The sequence below is a fragment of the Chenopodium album genome, chromosome 16 (genome assembly GCF_948465745.1).
Source record: "Chenopodium album chromosome 16, dcCheAlbu1.1, whole genome shotgun sequence".
In the NCBI taxonomy this organism is placed as follows: domain Eukaryota; kingdom Viridiplantae; phylum Streptophyta; class Magnoliopsida; order Caryophyllales; family Amaranthaceae; genus Chenopodium; species Chenopodium album.
Genome location: NC_137849.1, coordinates 18,273,643 through 18,298,898, shown reverse-complemented (window position 1 = coordinate 18,298,898; position 25,256 = coordinate 18,273,643). Strand labels below are relative to the sequence as shown.

Sequence of the window (25,256 nt, the reverse complement as noted above, 5' to 3'; positions counted from 1 at the left end):
GTCATTTCTTTGCCACTCTATATTATCTTGACAACTTGTTGATACACAGTTGAAACCACAGTAGGATCCAGACCATCAAAACTAGAACCAGCTCCACCATTAAACTCCATTGGAGCTTTTCCAAGAATACCAGAATTAGTCTGAACATTTGATGCAGTCTTCACAGGTGTCTTTGATTTCAGCGCTGACCACCACTCAGGATAGCCAATGATCTTGAATAGTATGACCTCTAGCCTTACAATGATCACAAGACTTATCATAATTCAACCTCTTATAAACTCTCCTTTGCTATGAACTAGCACCTCAAGATCCACTACTAGAGCACAAATATCAGGTAATTGATCAACAGCATCATTCAGTTTCTTCTGCATTTCAACCTGTTGTAGCATGTAATAAGCCTTAGTAACAGGAGGAAAAACATCAAACCTCAACATGTTCATTTGGACTTGATCATAAGACTTATTTAATCCAGTAAGAAGTTGCATCAGCTTATTACGCTGATTAGCCCCCATAATCTTCTAGAGATGCCACAACTACACTGATTCATAGCACCACAAGTGCAGTGTGGAAATCCTTTCAGAATTTGCAATTGATACCGGACTTGCTTCAATTGACCATAATATTCAGCAATTTTCTTATTGTGAATTCATCGAGTTCAAGAGCAAATTTGCTTCTCTAGCCATGTCAAAATCGAAAAAATCACAAATCAAATCAAACTTGTATGAAATCAAAAAGAATTACTACTCGATTATCGAGTAAATCAAGAAAGAAAGAAGAAATCAGAAGATTGTGGCCTCTGTTACCATGTGACAGTTTTCTGGAAGAAATGAAAATCAGAGAAAAGAGAGAAAATCGGGAGAAAAATCAGAAATAAGATTTTATTATGTCATAATCTTGTGAATGAGAAGTATTACAGGATATATATAACTCTACAATTACAGGAAGATTCTAGACATAATCTACAAAACATCTTAGCAAATTACAAACTGAATTCATAACAGAATTGCCATGCTGGCAATCCAAAATATGAGCTGAGTCGGCTCATCAATTATGTTTAGGATTTTATATTTTGTGCAAATTCAAGGAAGTAGTAAAAAAAATCTTCAAAATTATGATAAACAATTTTATTAAAATATTCCTGTTATTGTTGATTGAAATATATTACTAATAATTGGTTAAAATGTATAATAATGGATCTAGTTTTAAAGCATAAGCTAAAACCAATTTTATGATATAGAAATTACAAATTTTGTAAAAAAAAAAAATAAATAAATAAATAAATTATGTATTAAAGTTATAAATTATTTTAGAAAATTTGCAAATTGCATGCATTTAAAATTTGTATTTTGTAAATTGCAGCCATTTTAAAAAAATGCAAATTGCAGCCCAAAAGTTGTAAATTGCAACTCAATTCAATTTTTTCATCGGTTTTCGTGTCGAAAAATGTTCGATCTACGTTTTAGCGGCCATTTTAGTCCTTAAGGACCCAAATTGAGCTCGGAATTGGCAAAAAATTAACATAAGTGCCTTGTTTTTACAGGAAAAAATAGTTGCCCACTAATCGATTCATTTTTTTACGCAAAACAAGGCACTTACGTAATTTTTGGTTTGAAACACATTTACTAGTAACTTGTAGAATATTTTCAGTTTGGGAAATGACTATGATACAAACTTACCAATTTCAAGTTGAGCCAAGCAGGGAGTCCTTTTCTACTTCTATACATAATTACTCACTAGTACATTTTGGTATGTAGAATGCATGCACAAGTGAAGATTGAGAAGAAGCCCTTTAGCACAAGCCTAAAACTTGAATGACATCACGCCACCCTCTTGTGCTAGGTAACATAGAAAACAAGTCTGGCGAGCCATCAGGAAGCCTTGTCCATTTCATCAGTTGACTTCCCAGCCAGAGGCAAACCAGTGAAACCAGACATGCTTTCATCTAGGTATGACCGTATGACAGAGTAGAGGCTGCTCTTTATACTTCTAATGTAGCAAATTCACAAGAAACTTGGAAAGATGTTAGATAAGAATGGCCGTGATATATATCAGGGCTCCTTAGCTTGGCACTACCTGAAAGTATGCAGACATTATCATATATCAAAGAGTCACAAAAGAAACTAATAAAAAGGCAGGAATGGCACCATTTGGACCTTGTGGATATGATCATGCGCCTTTAGGGCATCAATAATGCTATCAACCCATCTGCAGATAGACAAGTTACAGATTAAGACACTATAGACAAGGTGTCTTTCAGACAAACTTTATCCACATGCAGGTTACTACTATAAAATGCACATTTCTACCATAGACATTTCCTTATCGAAGCGTGCCCCTTAACTATGCTGTACACATAATTCTAGTCGAATTTCCTGCATATTATACACTTTTCAACTGAGGAAGACATGGAAGTGTTTGGACTTTGCAAACAAGAGTGTTTAATTTGAACACAGGTTATGAAATATAATTTACTAGGCAAAGTCCCCTAGCAAGTGTCTCCATTTTTATTTCAAATTACAATCACATTCACAGTTGCTTTCAGGCACAAAGGGCCGGCCTGATTTTTCAAACAAACGAATGGTGAATTCTGAGTTCTTTTTCCTGAAGAGGGCTAATGTTTCATTTTTATCTGCAAACAGGGATGTAAATTGTAAAGGAATCAGCCTCATTTCCTCAAAAAAAAAAAATAAATAAATAAATAAATAAAAACATTGGGAAACAGGCTCTTAGTAGGGGTAAGACCTCAAATGTTCAATTTTTCACCCAATCCTCAGAAGAACCTAGTTAGAAACATAGAAGCAGAGGCAATGGATTCTTCAGGATGTGAAAACGTTTAAAAACAAAAAAGAATTCAAAATTAGAACATGGGATGTTTTCCAAAGGTTGATTTGATATGTAGACAGCATATTAATAACAAAATACTCTAAAATACCTATTACACAGTGCCTATAGTTGACATAATTACATAAAGAACAGAATTGAATATTGCATTTAACGTCAAGAATTACCCGTCAAGTCCAGGGTTTAGTGGATAGTAGATATTTTCCAGGCCTAAATTTTTTGCAGCCAAGCCAGTTGTCTCGCCAATACAAGCAACTGCATTATTCCACTACCCCACAGAAGGGATAACCTTCACCCAAGCTCTACAACAATTTAAGATACAAAACCCAAATTTAGACATCAGAATGCAAAATATTAAACTTGGATACCAAGTTAAGCTAATGAAGGACCTAATGGCTTAAACATAGATCTTGTAAGTTTAACAAGTTTTGAGCTTCAACTTGGATCAAATATAAGTAATGCAATTTATATTGGCGCAAAAGAGAGGATTGAGTCAATATGTTCCTACCAGATAAGATACAAACACATATTATCTATGGACGGTTCAGATCTAAAGCATATCCACTGGTTAGCTTTTTTCTTATAGGAGAAACCATACCGAACAGCAGAAGGGGAAGCAACTGCAATGACAGGAGCAGCAATGACTTTTTCTAATAGCAGAGGATCAACATGTTGAACAGCCACCTATAAAAAGAAGTCCAAAAGTCAAGCTCATGCAGGATTAGATATAGTAAGTAACCGATACAACCTTTGGTCAATGATGGGGTCTGAAGAAGTGAAGCTATAGTCACCCCCAGCCATCCAGACTGATATAGGCAGCTAATTAGATGGCTCACAAATCACTGGAGAAAGAAGAAAAGAGAAATACAGAAATAATAGAAATATACTGTGCATACCGTAGTATAGGTATTTAGCCTAGTCACATCAAATCCCCGAGATGAAAGGCCATCCTCTGGAAAATAACACATTCAATTAATGGTCTACTTTGGGAGCAATATATAATGATAAAACTTAAATGAGACTTGGTAATTTGTGTAACCTACAGTGGCATAATTTTTATTACCACAGTTAGTGTTTAGACAAATCAAGTTAGTTGAAACTATGTTCTTCTCATCTTTAACTAATTAGATACATTCGCCCCAAAAAAGGAGCATCAGAGTTAAAACAAGACACTATTAACCAGAGTTTCTGAAGAGCTAGTGCTATACAAAACATCAAAAACAGCATACTACAAATTCTCAACCAAAAGGGCTCCTCATAGTAAACAGGGTCGGACGTACCAATTCACAATCACTCAGGCACGGACAATATCATCATGTACCTAAACAAAGATCCAATGTACATACATGGCGTTCTCATGTGCAAAAGAGATAGCCTATCTGCACATAACTAAGCAGAGAACGAATATGCACAATTTCAAACTCTATCACAGAGTTCCACACTTCAGTCCTCAATTCTGTTGTTGCTAGACTTGCTAAATAATCAAGTGCATGCACGCATAAAAGGTTCTTATCTGAAACAAGTAATATCAAGTATCAGAATTATGGACGGTGGGAGGGTTTGTGATTAAACAAAGCTCTAAAGTCGGAGCATTCAAGGAGACGATGACACAGGCTTGGGCTGTCGCGAAGAGGGTGGTGATCCAAATGATTGGATCTAATTTGTTTGTAATCAAGTTTTTGCACTGGAGAGATAAGGGGAAGGTTTTAGAGGGCTACCCATGGTGCTTCAACAATCAACTATAAGTAATCAATGAAAGTTCAGGCAATGAACAACAATCTGAGGTAAAGTTAACACTCTCCCTTCTGAGTGCAAATTAAAATTCAGCCTTTCAATTGTTAATCTGTTCCAGTTTGTAAAACAATTGTTGTGAAATAGGGGAATGTTATTGAAGTAGAATATATAATAATAAGGGAATTTTGACTTTTACCACCTCCAAAATACGACTTAATTGATTTTACCACCTCCATAAAAAAAAAAGATTTATTTTACCACCACATAAAAAAATAAAAGTTGGCTTTTACCACCAATCACCTCCAACTAACGGATTCCGTCCATAAATCCGTTAGTGGGACCTACCTTGCACACGTGTCGCCATATTATTGGGCAAATTTTAAAAAAAAATAAAAAAACCTAAAACTACCCCAGCCACCACCACAGCGCCACCCACGCGCCACCGCCGCCTTCCCCCCAACTCACCACAGCCCTCCCCAAAACCACCACCCGCGTCGCACCACCAGCCCCAACCCACCTGAACCCTCCCCCTCCCTTTCCCGCAACCATATCGCCCCCAAAAACCACCAAACCCAAAACCCTCGTCCCCCCTAAACGGCCACGAATCCGGCCTTAAAAGGCTGAAATCGGCCGGTTAAGGCCACTAAGCCCCAAAATCGGCCGATTTCAGCCATTTGTGGCCAGATTCGTGGCCGTTTTGGGGAACGAGGGTTTTGGGTTTCGTTGTTTTCGGGGGCGACAGGGTTGCGCAAAAGGGAGGGGGAGGGTTCAGGTGGGTTGGGGCTGGTGGTGCGACGCCGGTAGTGGGTTCGGGGAGGGCTGGGTTGGGGAGAGGGCGGTGGTGGCGCTGTGGTGGTGCATGGAAGATCGGGGAAGATGAAGAAGAAACGTCAAAAAGGTGGGCCCTACTAACGGATTCATGGACGGAATCCGTTAGTTGGTGGTAAAATCGAATTTTTGGAAATTTTGTTGGTGGTAAAATAAATCTTTTTTTTTTATGGAGGTGGTAAAATCAATTAAGTCGTTTTTTGGAGGTGGTAAAAGTCAAAATTTCCTAATAATAATTTCAGTTTGGGCAATTATAAGAGGGTAAAAGTAAATTTTAATATCTCGGTGTCGATTCCAACATATTAAGTGTAAGAATGGGAGGTTGACGAAGATTGATTTTGCAAATGAATGTCGAAAAACTTTCTTTTGCTTCATGTGCAGAATAGTTAGGCATAGTCAGAAAGATTATTGAAATATGACTGAAGAAGACCAGAAACATGGAATGGGATGGGGGGATTTTTGAGAGCCACAACTTGCAGAGGGGCTCAAAAACTGATGGAAAAGGTAGAGGGAGTTAAATCCTGTTGAAAGGTGCTTTATGTGTGCAAACCTAAACAGATATGAAAGAGGATCCAGTGGTATTGGAGGATAAACATGCTTTAATTGAGAAAAGGAAGAAAAATACAGGAGAGGGGTTTCATGGTTTGTCTTAGGGTTCATGGATTACTTAGGCTATATAGTTCATCTGGTACAGAAATAATCCTCCATTCAGTCTTAAGTATTGCTATCACAACATAATTTATCTACTCTATAAAAATCTTATATGATCAAGACAATAACAATAACAATACTTAAAGATAAACACAAGAGATTGATCTTGAGGGCAATAGAAAACACACAGCTATAATATCTCATTATAAGTCAAATTTTAACATGGAAAAGAAAAGGGAAAACACATAAATAATGAAGATTTATGAATTGAGCATTTCAATCAAAATAAGAATTTACAACTTCTTAATTGCATAAAAATGTCTTGAAAGTAGAAATTTAAATGCAATTCATCCTATAGAGCATTACATATAAAAACAAAATTCAAAACATTTCACAGAGTGAATCTTATTTCTATGTAGCTGCATACACCGGAACTTGAGTTGCAGACCACTAAGTTGAAACATTTTTTTAGAAAAATCAAAGACAAAGGCTATGGAACCATTTATATTGTCAGAAAAGGTCTGAATAATTTGTTTCAAACCTTTTCATGTAGCCAAGCAAGCTATGCCAAAATGACAACATTAAATCATATTTAAAGTTTTATATAAACAAAACTAATAATTTAAAAAAATATATATAAGATGCTTTGAACTTACCAATTTCACTGCTAGCTTTTACAGATGCTGGATATAAGACCCTGAATTTTTCATCTCCATGCTTTGGAAGTTCAGATGCCAAAACCTTAGCAGTTGCTGAAATTGAAACTCCCAAAAATTGCCATCAGTTGACAATATGAATATATTAGACATCCATAGTGCACTACTAGCTAGCAACCAATTATTCACAATTCCAGCATATTAGATCACGCAAACTAAATTGTTTCCTAGAATTTAAAAATCAAAAGCATCTCATATATATGAATTTAAAATGGAAAAAATAAATAAACTAACCAAAGCCGGCTTGAATGCTTGATATGTTATATATCAAATCAAACTAACCAAAGCCTATAATTAAATTAAGATCAATACATTGACATAAATTACCTATAGACCCACCAAATTGCTTAATATTTTATATCTCAAATTTGTCCATCTAACCGAAGCAAAACTGCAGTCAAATACTGCAGAGTAGGCACAAAGACTGGCAGAAACATACTAGAATACTTTGATTTTCCTAATGTACGGCAATGCAATGTATCTAAATGTTTTCTCAGAACATCACATCATTCAATATGCACAATATAGTTCTTTGTGACCAACCAGATGACAACAAAAATGGGTAAAACTTAGCAAACACACACACTACAGATTGATTCAGCATACTACTACTACAATAAATGACACATTTACCACAATGATGAAAAACAACATTAGGCAATGCATCATTTATGACCCTTAAAAACCCAAACAGTCTATACTTACATGAATTGTAACATCTGTAGCTGAAAGTTATTATGAAATATAAATTACCATCCTATAGTAACATCAGTATACGCGAAGTACCACAAAATAATGATACCGTGGTACCTGGCAATAAGCTGGGATTGAGGTAGAATCTAGCAGTAAAACTTTCTCACAGCATAACAGATACAAGAAACAACCAACTAAATACACATTCAGTCTATTTCAAAGGGGCAATTGGGGCAATGTAATCACTATGGGTAGCTAATTGACTTGGAAATAGATACACAAGCCAATCAATTATACCAAAGGTCCAAAGCATTCAAAAGCATGGTAACCAGATAACATTAACAACCTGGACATAGAGGGTAACAAAATAGAGGAGAGACATTGCACTTTTAGGCAGGAAAATAAGAGTAACTAGATAACATTAACAACCTGGACATAATGGGTAACAAAATAGAGGAGAGACAAATACACATAGAAAAAAGATTATTTTTTTTTTTTTTATATTTCTACCACCTTTAAAAAGCACGATAACCATTTGACTACCTTAAAAATATTTTATTTTACCACCTTAAAAAATACTTCCTCCGTTCTTTATTACTTGACCTGTATTCCTTTTTGGGAAGTTTCTTTTGACTTTACCTGTTTCTTTTTTGGCAAATTTAACACTACACTTTTTCTTATTTACCCTCACATTTTCAACATAATTAAAACCATATACCCTTTGTTACCTTCCCCCTTTCTCCCTCACCTCAATCATTCAACCCCAATTCTTCATAGTTCACCAGTCACCACCATATCCTCCCTCCTCCAAGTTATCCATGGCAGCCACCCATCTCCACCACCCTAACAATATTTTTGAAACACCACCACAACATCAATCATTACCGTACCCTTATCTCCCTCTTCACCATCCATGGTATCCAAACTCCTGCCCTCACACCTTCTTTCGCCACCTCCAAGGGTCTACCGTGCACCACCGTCACCGCCTTAATATGTAAAAGCGCTTAAAGTTCAAAATCGAGACCATGGTGGTCGAATTTGGCTAGCAATTTGTAGATCTGAAACCACCATAGCCAAATTCGACCACTAATCTCTCAATTTATGAAAAATCTGTGACAATTTGGGGAATGAGAGGAAAGAGAAAATACCCTTACTCCATGGACGGTGGTTGGTGGATTATGGGTATTTTCTCTTTCCTCTCCTTTATTTAATTTGGTGGTGGTATGAGTGGTATGGAAAAAGGTGATAAAATTAAGATGGCATTTGGAGTAGTAGTATTGATAAGATAACAGTTGGTCTTGCCGTCTCGTCGCCGTTAGATGGTAATTGTTGTCGAGACATTTTTTGTGGTGGTCGAATTTGGTAAAGATGGTTTGGAGGGGAGTCGCCGCCGTAGAGGAGAGCCAGTGTTGTTGTGGTAGTGAAGGGGTTGCGTGCATTTGTGGTGGGGGTTGTAAATCTGACTTGTAGTGGTGGTTGTAGTGGTGAGGTTGGTGACAGTGACGGGGAAAGTGAAGGGTAGGAGGGTTTGGTGGGTAGTGGGTAAGAGAAATATGGTCTTTTAGCTTTCTTTTTAACTTTTCCTTGTAGGTCAAGTAATAAAAAACAGAGGAAGTATATATATATAGAATACTTTTTTAAGGTGGCAACTAATAATTTTTTCTTTATTTACTACCTTAAAAAATTCTTTTATTGAATCTAATAACCATTTGACGACTTCTGTCCATGAATCTGTTAAGTGGTGGCAAAATAATCCTTTTTCATTTTTTAAAGTGATAAACTATACTAAATATCATTTTAGGAAGTCAAAATCAAAACCGTGCTTTCTAAAGGTGTAAAAGTCAAAGAATCCTTGAAAAAATTATAAAATTTCACTTACAAAATCTAATAAAAATTCAACAAGTCATGATAAAATAAGCCATTCATAACACTATTATTTGTACAAAATACCACCATTGTCAAAAAGCATTTTATACGATAAAGTTATAAGAATTCATGGATTAATGGATTACTTTGATATCAATGCATGAGAATCACCTTTTGATGGTGCAAATGCAACTTCAAGGCAATTTGACGACTGCACCACATCCTCAAACACGGTAGCTGTACCAGCACCAACTACTCCCACTTTAACATTTGGTGATCCAGCAGCCCTATATAAGCAAACATATTAGGGATTTAGAGCTATAAAAGCAAAACAAATAGTCAGGGTAATTATACAACTTAAATTACAACCAATTAAGAAAGAAAACTCCAAAAACCAGTGAAAAAAAGGCAAATAATTCAGTCATGCAACAGATTCAAAATACCAAAAAAATGTATTATAGAAACATGTACCAGCAAATGGAAACCAATAAAGATATTAAGAGCAGTAGTATGCCTATTCAAAATCCCCAAGAACTAGAAAAAAAAGGAACCTTTCAGAAGTAAAAGGATATCAGCCTAGACTTGTCAAATTTCGACCAGATCCGCAAACCCAACCCGAACCTGACCAAGATTTGTGGGTCTTGAACAAATATTTTTGATCCGTAACCCGATTTAACCCGAACCCCTTTAATCCATAAATTTGCAGGTCAAGCCCGACCCGAACCCGAACCCGTCAACCCATTTTAATGGGTTTTTCTCAAAAATTACATTTATTTGAAAATTAATATCTAGTTTATTGATTGAGTTTGATCATTTATCTATCAAATGACATTCATTTCTCTCTCTCATGTAACTCTTTCTCAGAGCCACACCAACGACCTCCTACATCAACTATCAACCCACACTAGTTACATCCGCATAACTCACATCACCTTCATACCATCAACTACATAGCCTACATCCATTCAATTAAAAAAAAATTGAAAATAAAAAAAAATCAAAGTAAGCTTAAAAATATCATAAACTTCTAACAAAAAGCTAAAAAAATCAAATAAAAAAACGTTGTAAACCCGTTGGGTTGACCCGAACCCAAAACATTGGGTTAGGGTTGAGTATTTCTCAACCCGTGACTCGAAGTAACCCAACCTGAAATGACCCATAACCCGAAGCGACTCAATCCAAACCCGACCCGACCGACCAGATTGACAGGTCAATATCAGCCTTTATGCTAACCAAAAGGAAATGAACTAACTATTTCTGTACAAAAACTACTTCTATTCATTGCTAGTCCAATAATTTTTGACGAGTGAAAAAGACCAATCAAAGAATAAAATTTGTTATCTTTGGTAAGTTCTCAAGATTTTTGAAAAAAAAGTAAATAAAACCCGCTTTTAAATATTTTTACACCGTATTACCTCATATTTTCTATGTTTTCTTTTTTCAATTAGTAAAGCCACCACAAGGATAATATAATCTAATGATCAATTCAATGTTTGTTCTTGGTTAAAAAAAATAATAATAAAAATATCTAATGATCTATTCAATGCAGTGTAGATTGCCTAGCAAGGCATAAAATTAACCTTAATCCATATAGTTAGATGGTTCTTTAAAACTGAAAATTTTATCCGATATAATTATATTCCTACCCTATTCCAATTCCACTTTCTTCTTTTCTTTTCCTTGCACTATATCACAAATATTCCTAATACAAAAAGATAATATAAATATGACTTTATTATGTGACTTACACAATATAGGACCATTTATATACCATTACTAGCTAATTTGTGTACCTTAGGGAGCAACACATTCAAATTTAAACTTCTAAACAAATCATTATTTGGCCATTGAAATATGTTACACCACATTCTGTTACAAAGGAAGAGAATGGGTGAAACAAAGAGAAGTGTTTCTGTAGGTGGAGGGAAAAAAGGCACTGAAAATGAAATCCACAAAAGGTGGAATGTCATCCATATAACTCATTTTTAACCGTTTAGGAGAATGTAGGTCATCAAGAATCTGATAGTATTCAAATATAAAAGGGACTGTATGACAGAAACCAAAAATTCCTTACAGCAAGTTGTAATGCTAACCTCCATGCGTCAAGAAATACCAATCCTGCCTCAGGAGAAGTGATAATGATCCAGTCAAATTTAGTGTCTGCAGTAGTCAGTAAACAGATCAACTGAAATTCGCTTAGATATAAGCATTTCAATAAGTCTACAAAGCTGCAGGCATGATAAGTGCTGAACAGGGTATGATAATGATTAGCCAAAGTAGCAGGATACAACTATACTGTGCTCACACGAAATTCGTGAAGAGAATTAGAGGTCGAGTTACCCAATATCTCAAGGTCATATAACCATCGATCAAATGAAGCTATGGCTTTTATATATACCTAAGATTAAATTTATTAAACACAGAACTGTCAATTGAATCTTATCTGTCATCTCTGAAAGAATAATCATTCCTTAATTCAAAAGTATTGGAATATGAAGCCATTTCCATATGTGTAAAAAAAAAAAAAACAAAGAACGAAAAACAAAAAAAAAAAAAAAAAAAAAAAAAAAAAAAAAAAAAGATAAATATTCATACATAGATAAATATTCATACATAGAAAATGGTTGGTTCACAGGTTTTCTGACTAGATTCTAAGATATGAGACTTAATAGATTCCACCTCCACTCATTTCCAACACAATCTCTTTCCCAAGCCAATCTAATTAACCAAACAGCTTTCAAATTTTAGGACAACTCCTACAATTGACTTTTTAAGTTAAAGACAATATATTGAGTATTCTACAACAATATCATAAATTGGTAGCTCTGAATTCAAGGTCAGACAATATGTTGAGTATTCTACAACAATATCATAAATTGTTAGCTCTCAATTCAAGTAAATGATAATTTGTAGGATATACAAGTTAACAGAATTAGTTAAAGATAATGTGATAAAATACTTGAACACGGCCACAAACTGTCAAGAGAAGAGCCAGTAATATACCAATTAACGTTGAGGGAAGCTTGTCTAAGTCAGGGCCCTGTGCATGTTCAATAAGAGGAAATTCCAAACAGCGTATACCATATTTTTCCTGCAGCCAAAACTCGCAATGTCAATATCAGAAGACAAATAGTGGAAGCTATTTCTATGCCAGACTTTTAAAATAAAAAAAATAAAATGAAAAAAAAAAAAAAGGGAAATTGGCAAACATCAAAATGTCTATAATCGATTATTCAAATATGGTTCAACCATATGTCATTTCCAAGATATGCATAAATCTCAAAATCAATTAAATGCAAAGACTCCAACATTGCCATATGCTATCAAATTATTGACACGAATATGTATAGCTAATAAAATTTGAACTAAGAGTGCCCACTTACAAGCACATGATTGAATCATTGGGCTTTGGACATCTTTGAACTGTAACTTGTATGGACACCGACATTTGCCAAACTTTTGTGTTTTAGGACTCTATGACTGCTCGCACTGTCAGCCATAAAAATCATGGCTCTTTATTGCTAAGAACTCAAATGACTTGTTCGGCTCCTCTGCTAAAAAAGAAAACACAAAAGCAAGCAGAAGGTTCTAATCAAGAGGGTTTTACTCAAGATCTCTCTTTCCAGTCAAATAGCCGTATAAACTAAGTTGTATATTCAAAATGAAAGGAAAATAAAAAGGCTTTTACATCTACTAAGGGTGTGCTCCAAGCTTAAGAATTAAAGGGAATTAGTGTACTTATTAATGTACTTAAATTTTCAAAAAAAAAAAAAAAAAAAAAAAAAAAAAAAAAAAAAGAGTAGGAAAAATGAAATTGAGGATATTTCAAAGGTAGAGATTGTATGGTTTTACACATCACAAACTTGTTTCACACGAAAGGTATGATGATCTTAGGGAGTTATATGCGGAAAGTGAATAACAGGAGAATTATAGGACGGCAGTTCATGAGTTAGAAGTAGATATTATTTGTATTTCGTAAGTTCCTGCTAATGACGCTTTATGTTTAGCACCAAGTTGCTCTTATAAATCATGGTCAAGTTGTTAAAGAACAATGTGGCATCACATCACCACATAATTAAAACAACAATACTCCCTCTGTCCGGGATTAGTGTTCACATTAATAATCCAAATTACACTACCAATGAGCAATTAATTCCAGACGGAAGGAGTAGCATTCACTCTGAACAAAGGGATTAAAAATTTTAAGGTTTGATTCTATATTGAAGTACAAATAGAGTTTCGAGTAATTATCATCTTGTTATCATCCCTATAGTACTACTTTGTTAGTAAATAAGCTAATGAAACGGAAAAATACTTATCTAAGTTGTGTAGACCAAATTATCAATTGCCACTCGTGGAAACCAATGACCTAAAAGACGATTCCGCGTTACCCCGTTGCAGTAGACATCCTCAAGGATAAGCACGGTGTCGGAATTTGTGTGCACTCACAAACCTGACTGGAAACCAGAATTCTTGCCCAAAAACCGAAGGGATATTTTTAAGAGAAGGTAAGAAAGATGGCTGATTTTTGTTATGTATTATGGAAGTGTATAAGGTTGATTTATAAGGCAATAGAGGGAGCAAAACGACAAGCAATTAAGGGGGAAGCGGTCATCAATCAAGTGGTGTAACATCCACCCATTAATTCCCCATAAGAGCTAGCTTTAACCAACATTAAAAGGTGTAACGAGTAGTCTTTAGCCAACATCATTAATCAGCAATAATACCCATTAAAATAGCAATAAGAGAAAGCTAAAAATCAAGGGATCCCAATAGTCATTAAATCCCAACAGTCAAAAGAATAAATATCGTAACTTTCTTTGTTTTTACTTCAACAACTTCCAACATACTTAATACGTTAATCCCATTATCTGTAATGATTAATGTGTTATTCTGGAATCTGGAAACACCATTCATTTGGCCTGGTAAGACACTGCATTCTGCATATTAACATTTCGACATTGACATTCAATCATCTGTTCTCATTTCAATAATCGGTTTTCATTTACGACTTATAATGAACAATGTTCAATTAAATGATCCTTTTGAACTGACAATGCATATATAAACCGCACCAATTGAACAAAATACTTCCAATTCTTCAAAATTTCCATCTCACAACAAATTATCCCCAACCCCTCCACATTCCAATTAACCCTAAATTCCTATTTTGGCACTAATTAAACAAATTTCTAAATCAAACCCTTAAATACCCATAATTTGAATCACCTACAGGAAGCCAAAACGCATAAAAAATAACTCCAATAAATCAAATAAAGGGAATTTCAGCAATTTCAATTAATTTCAGTTACAAAAACGAAATGCAGGGAAATTGAACAATGGAATTTGAATCAAGCTAAGTGACATTACCAAAGCATTGATGAGCTTGGAATTCTTGCCACGTTCTCTGGTAACGACAACTTTAGGGGTCAATTGCGAAGATGAAGATGCTCGGATTGAAGAGCAAGGAAGAAGATGTTGATGACGAAGCTTCGTGAAAGAGGAAGGAGAAGACAGAAATGGAGGAGAGATAAAAGTTTGAAAAGTGAGAGAAGCCATTTTTGGAAAAACGGGAAAGGAGAACTCGGTGAATAAACCGCGACCTTGGCTTCCTAAACGGGGAATTGCCGGGCAATTTCTATGTTTAGTGAATTTTGTTCATATTAGGGTGTTAAACTGATAATTGAGTTGAGCACCAACTTGAAATTGACTTGGTCAAAACTTGGTTAAAAAGTCAGCTCAACTTGGCTCGTTTGAATTTATCTTGAATTGAAAGGTTAACGAGCATAAGTTGAGCAAGCTCTAATTCGACTTGATAAGCTTGTGAGTAACTCGATGAAATTTTTTATTAGTATATAATTTACAAATGAAGTTATCATATTTTTGTAAAATATGACACATAATAAGAGTTAATTAATATTATAAAAAAGAATGAAGTAAATCTTTAATAATAAATAAATAAATAATTACGAAAACTATTCAACTTGAACGGAAAAAAAAAGCCTATAACTTTAAATTAAAAGGACCATAACTTTAACGAGGATCATGAGCTACTTGACTCGATTCGAAACTTTAACGAGCACGAGTTAAGCAAGTTTTTATTGACTCAAAACTTTAACAAACACAAGTTGATCACATTTAAAAAGTTTTTGAGTCGAATTGAGCACCCCTCAGCTATAGTGATCGACTCACTCGATTAGCACCCCTAGTTCATATCATCTTCGTCCTCCGTTCCAAAATATTTGAAACGTTGGACATTTTTCACTAATTATGTATTAGCTTTGACCATAATTTTTTAGTAATATAATAAAAACATATTTTATTATAAAATATGTTGTTAGATAGGTATCAATATAAAGTTTTTAATGTAATTTTTAAATAATTTTTAATTATATAATAATAAAGTCAAACTAGTGCATTGACAATTTGGCATATGTACAAATTTGACTGTGTTATATATTGGAAGAAGGATTACTTGCACAAAATAATTGCTAAGGGTGAATTTTTTTAGAGTGAGCCATTAAAAAGGTAATATTGACTTATTTTTGGGGTACTTAAAAGTGTTATCCACTCAAAATTCTTAAAATGTCCATAATATTATACTCCATATTACTTTTTTAAATTGATTAGTGTATATAAATATAGAAATCTAAAGCACGCATCTTATAAAATTTGTTGGAGAAAATAAAAGTAAAGAATAATTAGTGTAACAACAATAAATGGCCAAAGTAAGGCCATGTTCACTTCACCTTAAAAAAATAATATTCAGTAAAAATAAGTTCAGTTCAGTAAAAATAAGTTCAATTCAGTAAAAATCAGTACCTTTAAGAAGAAAATATAATAGAGAATCAGTAAAAATAAATTCAGTTTAGTAAAATTAATTTCAGCTCAATAAAAATAATTTAAGTTCAGCAAAAATAATTTCAATTTAATAAAAATAAGGTGAAGTGAACGGAGCCTAAGAAACAATAAAGAATATGTAAAAGTGGGGTTAGTAGAAATTGAAATATACATCTAATAAAATCATCAAAAAAAAAAAAAAAAAATTGGTTGCATTGGATGTACAAATTTGATGGAAACATCGATGTAATATTATTGTACAACATCTAGTTTAATGGCCATTAACTAGCTACAGAGTAATTAAAAATACACCTTGAATGACCTGTTCTGATTTACTGAATTGAGCTGAACTGAACTGATCGGAGCTGAACTGAATTGAATAGAGCTTAAATGAATATTTTATGAGAGAAGGAAATTAGGAACTGAATTGAACTGAATTGAACGACTGAACTGATTAGAGTTGATCTGATTGGAGCTAAACTGAATTGAACTAAACTGAACTGAAATTAAGCTGAACATAATAGGCAAATGTTCAACAAATACTATTAAGAAGTAATTAAGTAAATAATCTCACACATTCTGGAAGTACGAAGCATGAAATGTCAAAGTTGAACTAAGAGAAAAGTCTTGTTTGTGGTGCAAAAAGGATTAAATTAATAAACTTTTATTCTAGAAGAAAGAACAATACCATTGACTTATAATTACAAGCCTAACAAAAGTTCTAACCCATGAAATCCAACGTTGAACAATCAACTTCATATTAAAACCTTCCATTTTAAATGGCACATAGTAATATTAATACATTCTATTTTCTATGAATCTATGTACTATGCAAAACCTAAAATATTACTTCTCTCAACACCCTACAATAATAAACTTCCGTTGGAGTCCAACACAAACATGGTTCTCAACTTGGTACTTTCTAGTCATTACATTAACTTCCTACACCCTCTTGTCCCTCTTTCTCCACCACGCCCTCACCCTCCTCCTCCCGAACCGCCGTCGCTTCTACATCCCCCTCGGCCCCATCCCTGCCATCCACAACCTCCTAGTCTCACTCCTTTCCATCACCATCTTCGCAGGTACTCTCCTTTCCACTACTGCTGAAATCCACGACAACACGCGTTGGCTTTGGCGTTCCACCCACCTCCAAACCACCCCTATTAAATGGCTCCTTTGCTTCCCACCGGGGACTCGTCCCACGGGCCGTGTCTTCTTTTGGTCCTACACATTCTACCTCTCTCGTCTCTTCCTTCACCTCCCCCGGACCTTCCTCAAAATCCTTAAACGCCGTCGTGTTACGTTCTTCCACGTCTTGAACCAGTCCTCTCTTTTGCTCATATCCTTCCTATGGCTCGAATTCTCTCAATCTTTTCAAGTGCTTGCGATACTTCTCTTGACCTTACTGATAGAGTATAAAACATATTCTTGGGCCTCAACCATCAGCTTAAGCTTTTGGTTGAGTTGGTCCACTAACATGGTATCACAGCTTAGGTTTCGATCCTAGGAATTTATTATTTTATTTTTATTTATTTATTTTTTTTAAAAAAAAAAATAAAATAAAAATAACAAAAGCTTAAGCTGATGGTTGAGGCCCAAGAATATGTTTTATACTCTATCACTTACTATACGGCGTCATTTATGGATACAGGTTTTGCGTTGCAGTTGGTTTTCCAAAACCTAGGTTTCTGTTTCTTGTAAATTGTCAAGTTGTATTGTTGGTTTGCAACTTAGTTTGCCACGTTGGAGTGTTGTTGTTGCACTTTTTTAGTGGTAATAAAGGAGGGTGTAACGGTATAGGAGCATGGTTGTTTAATTCCGTCTGTAACGGGTTAATATTTCTTGTGTTTTTTAAGGATTTTAAGAAGAGGTTTAGTAGAACAAGTTTGCTAGATGATGATTCTTCAACTCATCACCATTCGTCAAGACACGTTAAAGAAAAGGAGATGTGAGTTGTCCATCAGTGTTAGTGGAGTAACTCAATCAAAAGATTAAACTGGTGGTTGAAACCCAATTATATGTTTTATACTCTATTAGTTGGTGATCGCCGTCTAAGACCGGTATTTACGTTTTCCATTTTTGTGCTACCTTAGGACTGCATTAGTACATTGGTACTAAATCAACGATTGAAACAAATTAACTAATTAACGATGGCGTGTTCCCTACGGAAAAAAATAGAATTTTGTACATTGTAATGGACTAGGGGTATTTTGTTGACTAATTACGTACCAATATTCATATGATATTACTTTGTCTTTGTGATTGCTTGATCAGCTTAATTATTTATAAGCATCCTCTTATGTCACCCATTTACATTCTTACTTTCTCTTATGAATTGAATCCTTTGTTCAAGATGATGTTGTTCCTGTTTTGACTTGTCATAAATGTCATGGTCAAACTTATTACACCTTTCGTTCCAAAAACTAATTGACACGTTAGAGTTTTTCTTTTTTACTATTCATATACTAGGTAATTTTGATCAATGTTTTTTTTTTTTAATAATATATTGAAAAAGAATTTTATCTTGAAATATGTTGTTACAAATACTTCATTATATATATTTAAGGTCAAATTAATACTACATTAACATGTAAGTCATATTTGATTGGGTCAATTATTCTCAAACAGATTGAAAAAAAAAAAAAAAAAAAAACGGAGAGTCAGAAGTACAGCTTGAACATCATGCAAAGTCAAAATAAGAACATCATTATGGGACGAGATAGTATAATTTAAACTAGTTTTAATTTGAGTTTAAATGTCTTACTGAGTAGTACAATAACAATTACCACCTCCATTTTAAAATGATTTTAATTTTTTAATACCATTAATTTTGACTTGTTTTTAAAATTGCTTATAGGTTATTTGGTTTGTGGTCATAAATCACGGGAATGATAGTTACTCTGTTGGTAATATGTAAACAAAAACCCCATATTCACTACCATGGTACATTGATATTCGAACTTCATTATGAAGGATTTATGTTTTCGTCAAGTGCAATTACTAGATATATAATGGATCAAATTATAGAGATAATTAAGTTCTTTTTTTGGATCGTCGATATATCATAGCTCGAGGTATTTATGATCTTAGGGCTAATAAAATAGTCTAAAGCCTAATTGAACGTATCCTATAAGGTCACACAAAGGGCCTAAATTGACAATAAGAGGAAGAGGCCCATATTGGGCCTTATCCCTCTAGGTGGCTGGCCACATGGAGGAGTGTACGCATATACTTAGCTGCATGCTTGTGCAGCTAGAATGGTTGCAATAGCATTTAAACGCAGCATGTTATAAATGAAACACAACTCCAAGCAGCCCACTCAACGTTCTTCCAAATTCAGCTCAACGTTTTTCGCACGTAACTACTTTTCTTTTTTAGATTTTTTGTTTCCTTCTTCCAAATTCTCTGAATTCTCTTTTCTTTCCAATAATACTTTAGATCCAAATTATCATCAAGATTTCAATCAAAACTTTCATTATCACTTTCTTCTCCTCTAATTTTTCTCCTTCATTTTTCATTTTCTCTCTCCTCCGGGTTTTTTTTTTTTTTTTAATTTTCCTCCTTTTTTTCACTTTTTTTGATGAATTTAAATGAATTGAATTTCATTTGATTTTTGGTTATGTTCGATCAATTTGATCTATGTGTGAATTTCGATTTCTTATATGGTAACTTTGTGATTACTTTCGATTGATTAGGTTATATATGATTATCTTAATCCTAATGAATTGAATTTCATCTGATTTTCTGTTTTTTATTATTATTATTATTTTTTATCAATGAACATAATCATGCAAAATATGAACATATGCTTAGCTTCCCTTCAATGTAAACATCAGCTTTTCAGAAAGTGAACATAGGAATAAAAAATATGAACATATGCATTTTAGAAAGTGAACATAACAATTCAAAATATGAACATAAGCATTGGTTTCCTTAAAGTGAATATAAGCATTTAAAAAGTGAACATATGCATTTAAGAAAGAGAACATATGCATAAACAGACTTAGGCCCTGTTCTGTTCACCTTATTTTCACTTATTTCAGGGTTAATAAGTTCAGATAAGTTTAGATAATGGTTAATAAGTTCAGATAAGTTCAAGAAAAATAAGTTCAAATAAGTTGTGATAAGGATTCATCAAGGCTACCTAAGTTTAATTTATAACTAAAATAATTCTAATAAGGGATAATAAGTTCAGATAAGATCTGATAAGCTTAGATAAGTTCAGATAAATTTAGATAAGATCAGATAAGTTCAGATAAAGTAAAAATCAGGTGAATAGAACACACCCTTAATGAGAATATTTCATGAATAACAAATATTTACATTATGAATGAAATTATTTATGACATACAAAATATTATTATGAATATAAGGCATTTAATTATGAACATAAAAAATTGAAGAAATAAAAAATAATATGATTATGAAACATATGCATTATAGGTATTAAAAATATGAACATATTAAAAAAAAAATGTGAATATATGAATTCCGAAAAATGAACACAATCATGCAAAATATGAACATATGCAAGGTTTCCTAATATGATTATGAAACAAAAAATTCAGACAGAGTATCGAAAAATTCGGACGAAAATTAACGACAAAAGTCAGTGATATTCATAAAGATTTTCTTTTAATTGGGAGAATCCTTTTGATTTCTTATTCTTCTCTAATATTGATTGTTAATTTTTCAGTTTTTAGTGAAGTAAAATCATATAGAGGAGAGAGAATGATATTTGTTAGAGAGAGAAAATCATAGCAAAAACTAATTGTAGAAATGTTTGAAATGACTAATAAAAAAAACTTAAAAATAAATATGGCGGTTGGGGAAGTGATGGTTTTGGAGTTTGGGTCGGGTTTGGGAAGTGACGGTGTGGGTAGGTTTCGTTTTTGGTTAGGTCCCGTTTTGTATTGGGCACATTTTGCAAGTGGGCTTCTTTAATTGGTTGGTGTTAGTTGCAGCTATTCTAGCTGCATAAGGATGCATGTAAGACCAATTGAGGAGTGTAGAGGGTTTTGGGCTTTGTTCCTAGTCTAATTAATTATAATATGATTATAAATGGATTGGTGCCTGGGTTTTTCCTAACATGGTTAACTGTTAGTTGAATACGAGTTAGCAAACACGAAACCAACCCCTCTCAAACTCCCTCTATCTCACGACCTACACACTCTCTCTCGTTGCGCCAGCTAGGTGTACATGGTGGTGGTGGTTCGTGGGGGTGTCGGTTGTCCGCAAAGGTGGTGATCGTGATCGATGTTTCCCCTTCATCCGACCAATCTAAGTATTGGTGGACGATTCATTTGAATCCCGTAGACTAAGTAGAGGAGCAACGCTTGGGGCTCTATTCTCTCCCTAATTGTCAATCAACTTGCTACGTGGAGATCACGCTTTAAAGGTATAATTATGTGATTCTTATGTGTTACACATGTGATTTTGTTTTAGATGCGCATGAATATGATCCATGAAATTCCGCTTAGAGTACCTATATCCCTACACATCCCTATACATGTGAAAATTTTCATCGAATTTTTATTACTACTTGCTTCGTTTTTGATTAAATTCTATGTAATACCTTGTATTTTTATACGTATTTTATTTAAAATAAGTACTTTGAGAAGTATTTAATTAAATTGAAATGTTTTATTTAAAGTATTTTAATTATTTATTTTAAATAAGTTTGAAAATATTTATAAAAGGAAAGTTTATTTAATTAATTATTTTAATTAAGTTGGAATTTAATTTAAGGAAATTTTTATTTTAGTAAAGTTTTATTAGGGAGGGGATTAGGAAAATTAAAAGAGGAAAGTTTAAGGAGAAGGGTTTCTAGAGAAGGGGTATAAATATTCAACACATGAGGTAAATCAAACTTTGCCCAGAGTGGAGAAAATCCAAGGTAAACTTCTCTCTCCTTTCTCTTTATTTTTCTTTCTTTTTCTTTCTCCTTTTTCCCCTTCCCCTTTTTCGGCTCCCCCTTACCGCCGGCCACCACCACCACCGGTGGGCCGCCGGCGCCAGCCACCAGCAGCACCAACCGGCGGCTGGCGGCAGCCGGCAGTGGTGGCCGGCCAGCCACCCACCTTTTTCCGAAAAAAAAAATTAAAACTTTATTTTTAAAAAAAACCTATTTAATCCTAGATTTAAATATTAATTATGGGTTTTGTGATTTAATTTTGATGTTTGATTATGAGTATTATGTTAATTAATTTTCAGATTATGTTTTTAATTACAAAGCCCCAATTTTTGAAACCCTAGGTTCTTGATTTATAAATTATTGAAGGATTATGATATATAATGGTGTAAACCTTTGATTAAAGTGTTTTAAGACTAAATTACAGCAAGTTTTAATTAAAATATAGTGCTGGAATTTTTGGTTGTGTATGAAAAATCAAGTTTCTTTAAGGAATTTTAATTACCCATTAATTGGGATTAAAGTATGATGTTTTAAATATAATTTCAGCTTATTTTAAATAAATTATGAGGGGTTTTATAATAGTATATATTGCTGGAAATTTGTGTAGAGAGGATTTTAATACTCTTCTATGATTTTAAATTGTAGGAGACTTTGAAGTGAGTGATTTATATTAATTGTGGTGATATTAAGATCGTATTCAAGGTACGTTCGCGTACTTAGCATAATTTTTATTGATGAAGTAGCATGCTAAATGTGTTTAATTGATTACAAGTAGTATCATGCTAGATTTGGAATGGAAATTATGAATTGGATGTTATTGGTGATTGGATTATGAAGCATGATTTAATTGTGGTGGATTATTGGATGGAAAATTATAGTTTGGAATATTGTTTATGAACCACATATTTATTTGTGGCATGTTAGAGAGCATGTTTAAATAAACTAAATGTTTAATTTGGTTTAAGATATTGAAAAGGAATTTCATTATGGTTCATATGAATTTTATTGATGCTTTAAGCATGAGGAAGGAGCTATATAAGTGTCTATGTATACGAGGAATAAAAATTGTATGTTGGTGCCTTAGTGCACTTAAGGTGTTTTTAACATCGAGGGATAGGATTTGTGGCGCTTTATGCGTTTAAGGTGTCATTGGCACCGAGGTAGAATTAAAAAGGGTTCAACATTAAATACTATGTGGTCACTAATTATTCAAGAATTAAATTAGTATATTTGATTGTTTGATTAATCATTGTTGGTTGAATGATTATGGTTTGAGAGTTATCACCGAGTTTAATAATCTGTAAATAACGTAAAGTGAAAGAGATTACGCACCAAAACTCTTGGAAAATATATACCTTGAGTATGAACATATGGAGGGAGTTATGGGGTTTTATATTTAACCATAACTTCTACTGTAGTACAGGACATTGTACATTCCTTTTATTATTATTATTATGCGCTGGAATTCTGTCACTTACGAGTGGTTTTTGATGCTGGCACAGTTAGCTCCCGTGTCAGTAACCTCAATTTATTGGAGGAGGTTAGTGGGAAATCTGTTCGATGCGTAATCAACGCTAAATAAATTAGTTAGTGTCTAGTGAGAACTTTTATTGATTGTTGTAAGTTTGAAAAACAGGTGCAATGAGGTAAGTTGTGTATTGATAGGGAATTGTATGCTAGTGTGTTAATTACGCTTATATACTCAGCTTTGCTGATTGTGTGTTTTGTGTGTTTGTTGGCCTTGTTTTTATCTTGGCCCCATGATGACCCATTTTTAATGGAGAGTAGTGGAAATAGGTAAAGATAAGCTTTTCAGGTGATGAAGCATTTTCATGAATGGGCATGTGTGAAGAGCGAACCATGCTAGTTTCTATAAGTATATGATGTGTTTATTGCTTTAATTATTTATGACTTGATTATTATGCGTGACTAACGAGAAGAGTTTTGAGTTCAGTTTTGGTTTTAATAAGGGCCTATAATGGTTCCAAGTTGTAGGTTGATTTTATTTTACTTCATTTGACTTTGGTTTGACTTTACTTTCGTTGATTGACTTTTCAAGTTGACTTGTTTTGAATGGTTTTGAAATTAGTCTTCCACTGTGTGTCTTTGATAGTTGCCTTAGCCGTTTTCACGGTGGCGGTAATGTCTTAGATATTCCTATTTAAAGTTTTAAACAGGGCAAAACAGGTATTTTAAAAGAAAGGAATTTCTAGGGTGTTACATTCTACTACTCTACTTGTTTTGATTATCAAATAGTCTTAAGCAATTTAATTGACTTAAATATAATAAGAAGTAAGTTGGGTAGATGAAGTATTAAAAAATTATACAATAGTGTTTTTTTTTTTTTTTTTTTTGAAAGAATTATTGAAAAGTAATGTATGTAATAGGAAAGAAAAAAAAAATAGTAGCGAGTTTAGGGGATGACTATAAGAGGAGAGAGAATTGATATTAAAATAAATTTCCTCTGTTATTTTATACTTGCAATAATTGAACTTTTATAGAATTCATTTGATTCATTTTGACTATTTTTTTTTTGGGTGAAATGTTTCATTTTGACTATTGTTGTAACTAAGAAAACTTATAATCATGTTTGATTTTATTAGATTCTTCTCGATTTATTATATTTTAATATCAAATGTTTATACTAGTAAATTTTATATCAACACGTTTTCTGTTTGGTTGGCCATATCGTGTGACCGGCTGACACACGCTAAAACATTAAATGGGTAACCTCTGACCGATTGAATAACCATTGACCAATCGAGTAACCTTTGACCAAGTAACCCATGACTAAGTAGTTCCTGATCAAGTAACCCTATACGATCAAGTAACCCCTAAATAAGAAACCCCTAAATTAGTATCCCAGTCACATATAAAACTTTATGATTTACAGTGTAATTAAAGATATAATCAATTGAAATAATACATCAACAAACCTGTGATTAACTTCCTCGAGTTAGTAGTTTAGTACTCATCTCGTGTTTTTTTTTAAAACTCTATAAATACCAAAAAGAAATTAAATACATTTTTTTTTATTACTTTTAAAAGCTCCAAGAGAGGAAATTAATTACAATTTCAAACTAAGATATTAGATATTCTCATTTTCCCACTTTTTTTAAAAGCAACTTATACATGAAATTATTTTTTATTTCAAACAGAAGTTGGGTCAAAGC

The 25,256-nt window shown here is 33.5% G+C and overlaps 1 protein-coding gene and 1 pseudogene across 1 annotated transcript; one reads left to right on the top strand and one right to left on the bottom strand.

Moving 5' to 3' along the window:
* Window positions 1–895: 895 nt before the first annotated feature.
* On the bottom strand, window positions 896–14,953 carry LOC145584980 (uroporphyrinogen-III synthase, chloroplastic-like). The gene is made up of 10 exons (XM_081641753.1): window positions 14,700–14,953; window positions 12,333–12,420; window positions 11,423–11,489; window positions 9,501–9,616; window positions 6,711–6,806; window positions 3,738–3,793; window positions 3,440–3,525; window positions 3,009–3,143; window positions 2,154–2,205; window positions 896–2,073 (listed from the first exon to the last, which is right to left on the bottom strand). The coding sequence occupies exons 1-8, from the start codon at window positions 14,886–14,888 to the stop codon at window positions 3,110–3,112; spliced, it is 732 nt and encodes a 243-aa protein (XP_081497879.1). The 5' UTR covers window positions 14,889–14,953; the 3' UTR covers window positions 896–2,073; window positions 2,154–2,205; window positions 3,009–3,109.
* Window positions 14,954–16,998: 2,045 nt separating this feature from the next.
* On the top strand, window positions 16,999–18,121 carry LOC145583948 (fatty acid elongase 3-like pseudogene; annotated as a pseudogene).
* The last annotated feature ends 7,135 nt before the right edge of the window (window positions 18,122–25,256 follow it).

Coding starts and splice junctions, on each gene's coding strand:
- LOC145584980 (XM_081641753.1), bottom strand. CDS start 14,888: ATGGCTTCTCTCACTTTTCAAACTTTTATCTCTCCTCCATTTCTGTCT. Junction 3,794..6,710: donor AAAAGCTAGCAGTGAAATTG/GTAAGTTCAAAG, acceptor GTTATTTTCCAG/AGGATGGCCTTTCATCTCGG. Junction 3,144..3,439: donor GCTTCCCCTTCTGCTGTTCG/GTATGGTTTCTC, acceptor AAATTGTTGTAG/AGCTTGGGTGAAGGTTATCC.